We start from the raw sequence: 7,521 nt of genomic DNA on the forward strand, positions 1-7,521 counted from the left end.
CTCCGAGCTCGATCAAGAACTGGAAGCGCGACTACTTCTTCGTGTCCGGAGTGGACTTCCCGAGGGGTTTTTGGTGGAGGCCAATCAAGGCGAAGGCCGACCCCTCTGCGGGAGATGCCGAAGAGGAGTCCTTCCAGAAGTTGATGAAGTCGGGACTTCGGCTGTTCAGCCATGACTACCCCGAAGCCGTGCTCGTGGATGGGGGGATAAGTCGAGCCGTGATCAATACTGCCAAAGCTCCCTTCTTTTCCACTGAACTTAAGAAGCCTTGTAATTTTTCTTTCGTAGCTTTGCTTTCACTTCGGTTAAGTCATATGATAATATTTGTTTCTTGTGCAGTGATCAAGTTGTCCGATATCGTCGTATCCAGCTCGTCCGAAGTGGCCAAGAGGCCGAAGAGGAAAGACTCTGCCGAGACATCGGCTCCTCCACCTAAGAAGAAGAAGTCACAAGGGCAGGTTACCCAGACTTCGACGGCCAAAAGCACACCCACCCCAGCAGGGCAAAGCAGCTCAGCCGCCGCGGCTACTGGGTCCACCTCGTCCACCCCAGAGGGAGTGCCCTTTGGAGTCACCTCGTCACTCCCGCCTCCTAAAGGCCGAGGCAAACAGCTGAAGCCCCCAGTAAATCCAGTTTCGGGGACCTCGCTATGGAATCGTTTCCATAGCGCCCCGGTGTTTTCTGGGGAAGAGAAGACGCACCTCGGTGGGCATTGGTGTCCGGATTGGAAGGTTTCGGTCAACGACAGGTGCCAGAATCCTCGAGTTGCGCAGGAGCTGGTAATGCACTCCACCTTGCCCAGGGATTTGGAGTTCATGAGGAAACTGAGCCCGGCCGAGCTGGCTCAAAGTCTCATGGTGGCCACAGCTTCCCACTCAGCTTTCGCAGCCGAGATGACACACCGATATTGTACTCTGGTCGAGGAGCAGGATACCGGCAAGCTCCAGAATCAGATCTCCAAGTTGGAGAAGCAATTGGCGGTGTCCGAGTCTGAGAAGTCGGAGCTTCAGAGGCGACTTCAGGAGGCTGAACCTAAGGGTGAGGAGGCCGAGGCTATGATGAATAGTCTCAGATCAGCCCTCGAGGAGGAGCAGAAGAGGGGGAACGAAGTAAAGAAGTCCCACGCATTTCGGAGGTCCGATGCCTTCATCAAGGACCTCGGCCAACTGCTTACTCCTAACTTCATGTTTGGCTTCACATCGGCCATTGACGAGGCCGCAGCTCACCTCTCCTCCGAAGCCTTGGAGTCATTGAAAAACCATGCCAGTTACAATGAAGACTCCAAGGAGTTATGTGATCGGATGGCCGAAGGCATTCAGGCAGGAAGGAACCTGGCCGAGGTGCAGGCCGAGTTCAACAAATGGCTGTCCGAACTCGGCGAAATGTTCGAGGAGGTCGGGGAGGAAGAAGCTGAAGTAGAGGATGCTGGTGGAGACGAAGCCGGAGGGGACGACGCCGACGGGGACGTCGGTAAAGAGCATGGAGATGAACTTTACTCCGGCGGCAAGGAGGCCGAAGAAAAGGATGCCCAGGAGGGAGCCAAGACTGGGGATGCAGCCGATACGGGGGTTTAGGCTCGTAGGCTTTTTAAGGGGGCGGCCGAGGTGAAGGGTGCTTAGCAGCACTCCGACCTCGGCCTTGTATTTTTTGTAACACCCTTTTGTTATTGAATGAAATACCTACTTTTCATCCTGGCTTTTTCAATTCCTTACTTCGTCCCTTGCTTGTCCCCCTTATTTTTTAATAACGACGGTGCAGCATCTTGGTATTGAAAAATTAACAAAGCTGTTGAAGTCGTAACTTGACGAGATAATTGGATGAAATAATTGAATGAAGTCAACCTCAAACATAATACAACCTGAGGTTCTCGGCGTGCCAAGACCTCGGCACTAGTGAGCCATCTCGGTAGCTTAACTTACAATATCCCTTAAGATTGGACTCGACAACCCGGTAGGGGCCTTCCCATTTCGGGCACAGTTTGCCTTGGGGCTCAGCTCGGCTGACTGAGTTTTTTCTCAGGACCAAGTCTCCAGGCTGGAATCTGCGGTGTCTGACGCGGGTATTGTAATACTGTGCCAAGGTGTTCTTGTATGAGGCTATCCGGGCTGAGGCGAGGTCCCTCCGTTCTTCGACTAGGTCGAGGTCCAGCTGCCTCTCTTCGTCGTTCACCTCGGCGGCATAGGCTGCTAGCCGAGGGCTGGGAGTAAGGATCTCAGCTGGGATGACAGCCTCGGCGCCGTAGGTCAGGGAGAATGGGGTCTCTTGCGTCGCTGACCTCGGCGTGGTCCGATACGACCACAGGACACTGGGGAGTTCCTCCACCCAAGATGACCCAACTCGGTGGAGTCGGGTCTTAAGACCATGCAGGAGAGTTCGGTTGAAGTTCTCTGCTTGGCCATTGGCCTGAGGGTGGCCTACCGAGGTGAAGTGTTGTTTGATGCCGAGGTTCTCGCACCAAGTCTTGAATGGGTTCTCGGCGAACTGTCTCCCATTGTTCGAGATGATTACCTGAGGTATGCCGAAGCGGCAGATAATGCATTTCCAAAAGAATTTTTGAATAGCTAGCCCCGAGATGGTCCGCAGAGGCTCGGCCTCGACCCACTTAGTGAAGTAGTCCACCGCGGTCACCAGGAAGGTATAACCCCCGACGGCTTTAGGGAAAGGACCTATGATGTCTGTCCCTCATTGCTCAAACGGCCAGGGTGAAGTGATGGGGACCATGAAATTTGAAGGCTGGTGGTGCTCGGGTGCGTGGACTTGGCAGGAAGGGCAGCCGAGAACGAGGTCCTGGGAGTCTCGCCGAAGTGACGGCCAGAAATATCCAAGGAGCATAGTCTTCTTGGCTAACATCCTGTGGCCGACGTGAGCTCCGCACAGGCCTTCGTGGATCTCGTGGAGGACGTGACGTCCGGCCTCGGGAGTAACACACCTCAGCCATGGGCCGAGATAAGAGCGTTTGTACAGTTCTCCATCACGGAGAGCGTACCGAGCCGCCTTGCGTTGTATTCTTCTCGCCTCGGCTCGGTTTTCAGGGAGTGTTCCCTGACCCAAGAAAAGGGTGAACGGAGTCATCCAGGTATCTTCGGAGTGCACGGGGCAGGCCACCTCTTCCACATATCCGGGTTCACTCAGAACTTCCACTAAGACCGTTTTGTTGAGGTCAGAGAATGAAGTGGAGGCCAGCCGGGATAAGGCGTCGGCTCGCTTATTCTGGGACCGGGGGATTCTTTGGATTTCGAATGACTCGAAGTACGCGGTGAGCTGGTGAACCTTGGAGAGGTATCGTTGCATGGCCTCATCCTTGGCCTCATACTCATCGAGAACTTGGCGCACAACAAGTTGGGAGTCACTGCGGACGTGGATTTGCTGAGCGCCGAGCCTTCGGGCCAGCTGGAGTCCAGCAATTAAAGCCTCATATTCGGCTTCATTATTGGTGGCCGAGAAGCCAAAGCGGAGGGCGTAGGAGCACACCTCTCCCTGAGGTCCTTCCAGAAGAAGTCCGGCACCGCTGCCATCTCCATTAGAAGATCCATCCACATACAATGTCCATGGGGATGAAGTGGACACTTCAGCTCCGGCGGATGCGGACTCTGGACCTTCCGTGAAGGTCAGCTCGGCGAGGAAGTCGGCTAAGGCTTGTGCCTTTACAGCTGTGCGAGGCTCGTATGTTAAGTGATACTCTCCCAACTCGACAGCCCACTTGGTAAGGCGGCCAGATGCTTCGGGTCGCACCAATATCTGCCGGATGGGCTGGTCGGTCCTGACGGAAATGGGATGAGCTAAGAAGTAGGGCTTTAACCGCCGAGCGGCGTGGACTAGCCCCAGCACGAGTTTCTCCACCTGAGTGTATCGAGTCTCCGACCCGCGGAGGGCTCGGCTGACGTAGTAAACTGGCACTTGGGTGCCCTCATCTTGGATGAGCACAGCGCTGACGGCCTCGTCGGCCGCAGAGAGGTAGAGCTTCTCCTCGGGCCGAGGTGAAGCGAGAGTGGGCAGGTGGTGCAAGTACTGCTTCAGCTGGTTGAAGGCAGACTGACACTCCTCAGTCCAGGCGAACTGATCAGACTTCTTCAGTACTTTAAAGAAGGGCAGGGCCTTCTCAGCAGATTGAAACAAGAAGCGATTCAGCGCGGCCAGGCGTCCATTCAGTCTTTGGACTTCTCGGATGTTTCGAGGTGGGGACATGTCCTGAATGGCCTTGATTTTGTCGGGGTTGGCCTCGATTCCCCGGTGGGAAACCAGATACCCCAAGAATTTTCCCGAGGTGACGCCGAAGACGCACTTCTTGGGATTTAGCTTCATCCTCGAGTCTCGCAGGACCCCGAAGACTTCCCTCAAGTCTGACAGGAAGGATGAAGTGGCGAGACTTTTGACGAGGATGTCATCCACATAGGCCTCCACATTGCGGCCGATCTGATTCTTGAAGAGTCTGTTGATCAGCCTTTGGTAGGTCGCCCCGGCGTTCTTTAGTCCGAAGGGCATGGTAGTATAACAGTAAGTACCTCGGTCAGTGTAGAACGCCGTTTTCTCTTGATCCTCTTCGTTCATTCCTATTTGGTGGTACCCTTTGAAGGCATCTAGGAAGCAAAGGATCTCGTACCCCATTGCCGAGTCGACAAGGGTGTCTATTCTCGGGAGGGGATAGCAGTTTTTGGGACAGGCCTTGTTGAGCTCGGTGAAGTCTACACACATTCTCCATCCGTCGGTGTCCTTTTTGACCATAACTGGGTTGGACAGCCAGGTCGGATATTGGACTTCGTGGATCATCTTGGCCGGCAAGAGCTTGTCGACCTCGTCCGATATGGCCTTGCTGCGTTCGGGGCCGAAGTGCCTTCGCTTCTGCCGCACAGGTCGGGCCTGTGGGTTAACGTTAAGTTGGTGAGTCATGAGCTCGGATGGCACTCCGACCACTTCATCTGCGGACCACGCGAAAATGTCTCGGTGGTCCTCGATCAGGGAGATCATTTCCTCTTTCAGGGGTGAGGGGAGTCCGGCCCCTACTTGGACCACTTGGTCGGGTTTGGCTTCATCCAAGACCACTTGCTCCACCTCCTCCCCGGGCTCAAGTCTGCTGGGCTCTGCAGCCTTGTGAGAGTCGATGCAGTCTATGGAGAGGACAGCCGGCCTCTTTTCTTCTGACCTCGGCGGGGGCTGAGGTCCGACTGCGGCTTGAATGGTGGCGAGGTAGCATTCTCGGGCGGCGCCCACGTCGCTGCTCACCTCGGCCACACCCTCTGGCGTTGGAAAGTTGAAGCTTAGGTGGTAGGTAGAATACACGGCTCTCAAGGCATTGAGCGTGGGCCGGCCTATCAGCATGTTGTAAGGAGAGTCCGCTTTGACCACCGCAAAACTGACGGGCACAGTTCGGCAACGGGGATGACGCCCGATAGTCACCATTAAATTCACCATGCCTTCCGGGTGGACGACGTGTCCCCCGAAACCGACAAAGGGAGTTCTGACCGGAGTGAGCTGTTCCCGGGTTAGCTTCAAACTCTCGAAAGTTCGGTAGTACAGGACGTCTACCGAACTTCCGGGGTCAACGTAGACCTTTTTGACTATATAATTGTTTGTGAGGACCTCAATCACGAGAGTCTCGTGATTGCTGGAGGCAGCGGGGACAGGGTCGCGGGGACCATAGGTTATCACCTCGGACAGCCTCGAGCTCGGCTCGGCCACGTCCATGCCGGCTTGGCGGTAGGTCCGCTTTCGGGAGTTCTGGCTGTCTCCTCCCGTGGGGCCACCTGAGATGGTGTTGATCACCCCGACAATGTTTGGGCCATAGCCTGGTGATCCGTCGCGTGGAGGCCTTTGGTCCCCCTTATGGTCCTCAGGACCTCGGCAGTTAAGCTTGGTGTCCCGCCTGTCTTCTCGGCGGGGACCTCGGCTCTCCCGGTGGGAGGCACTTCGGTTGAAGCTCCCATCTTTGCGGATGAACTGCTTCAGGTATCCTTGTCGGATCAGGTTTTCGATCTCTCGCTTCAGATCGTTGCAATCTTCGGTCTCGTGCCCAACATCTCGATGGTAGGCACAGTAGAGGCTGGAGTTCCTCTTATCTCTTCTTCCGGGGATCTCAGGAGGTGTTCGGCCGAGGTGGTTCTGCCTCATCACAGCCAAGACATGAGATCGGCTGGAATTGAGCGGTGTCAGCTCAGCGTCCGAGGTGGATGATCTTCCTTTTACGATCCGATCGAAGACACTCCGGCGGTCCCGGGGTGGGTTCGAGGTGCCACTTGGGCCGGGTTCCCCTCGGCCGATGTCTTTTCTTCTCCGGGTATCTTGTCCCGTACGAGAGGTTTGGGCTTCTCGCTTCATGCGATTCACATCTTCACTTCGGATTCCCTGGTCCACTCTTTCCCAGAGTTCGTGAAGTGTACGGGGGTAATCCCGATGGATTTCGGTGTTGAAGAGTCCGGCCACCAACCCGTTGGTAAAGGCCGCGAGAGTTACCTGCTCATTCTGATCAGGTATTTGCACATTCTCCTCGTTGAACCTTTGAGCATACGAGCGAAGAGACTCGCCCTGACCCTGTTGAAGGTTCAAGAGATAAGCTGAAGTCTTCGTGATTGGTCGAGATGACACGAAGCGGTGGATGAACCGGTCTATCAGCTCATCCAGGGAGGCAATGCTCCCCGGTTCCAAACTCCAGAACCACTTCCGGGCATTCCCATGTAGGAAAATGGGGAAAGCTCGGCAGATCACAGTGTCGGGGACGCAGTAGAGTCGGAATGCAGAGATGAAGGCGCGGAGGTGATCCTCGGGGTCACCTCGGCCGTCATAGGTGGGCAAGTTTGGAAGCTTGAAGTTCGGGGGCACCCTTTCCCCATTGATGTCATCCGTAAAGGGCGGAGCCCTCATGTAGTCCGAAGCTAGCCCCCCGGGGCGCCGAGGTGGGTCCTCGGCCCGTTTCCCCAGTAATCCTCGTGAAAACGCCCGAGAGATGGAGGCGAGTTTAGAAGTCGCCTTGGAGGAGGCGCGCCTGGAGGTACTCCGTGAGAGACGCCCCTCATCAGAGTCCTCACCTGAGGGCACTTCAGGAGACTTCATCGGCCTCCTCTTGGAAGATTCAGCCTTTTCTTTCCCCTGCCTTTTGAGATATCTCCCTAGCTCCTCAAAAATGGTAGGGTTGTGTGATACGAACTCGGCCATCTTGGCGATGGCCTCCTCGTTGTTAGGGTGGGTCCTTTGGAACCCTTGTTCTTCAGAGATGCGGTCTTGCTGGGCTCCCGAGGCCTGCCCAGCCCCGTTTGAGGGAACTCTTCCGCTTCTGGAACGCGTGGATCTCATTTTTAGTAGTGATCTCGTTCCCACAGACGGCGCCAATTGAGGAGGTGATTTTTGGTTGGTGGCTGAGCCGACCTGAATCAGTCCTTCTCTGAGATGAGGTGAGGTGAGTTCTGGTGTCCGAAGTCAACCTCTTGTCCGAAGTGAATGGCGGAGCTTCTCCCCTGGGATCACTCCGACGATCAAGTTAGTATGAGAACGAGAATAATGAGAATGAGTTAATGAACAGTGTATGCTTAC

The 7,521-nt window shown here is 55.4% G+C and overlaps 1 protein-coding gene across 1 annotated transcript; it reads right to left on the minus strand.

Moving 5' to 3' along the window:
- Positions 1-1,842: 1,842 nt before the first annotated feature.
- Positions 1,843-7,284, minus strand: LOC113689655 (uncharacterized). The gene is made up of 2 exons (XM_027207398.2): positions 2,719-7,284; positions 1,843-2,508 (listed from the first exon to the last, which is right to left on the minus strand). The coding sequence occupies exons 1-2, from the start codon at positions 7,282-7,284 to the stop codon at positions 1,843-1,845; spliced, it is 5,232 nt and encodes a 1,743-aa protein (XP_027063199.2).
- Between the last annotated feature and the right edge of the window lie 237 nt (positions 7,285-7,521).

Source organism: Coffea arabica, chromosome 5c (assembly GCF_036785885.1).
Source record: "Coffea arabica cultivar ET-39 chromosome 5c, Coffea Arabica ET-39 HiFi, whole genome shotgun sequence".
Taxonomy (NCBI): Eukaryota; Viridiplantae; Streptophyta; class Magnoliopsida; order Gentianales; family Rubiaceae; genus Coffea; species Coffea arabica.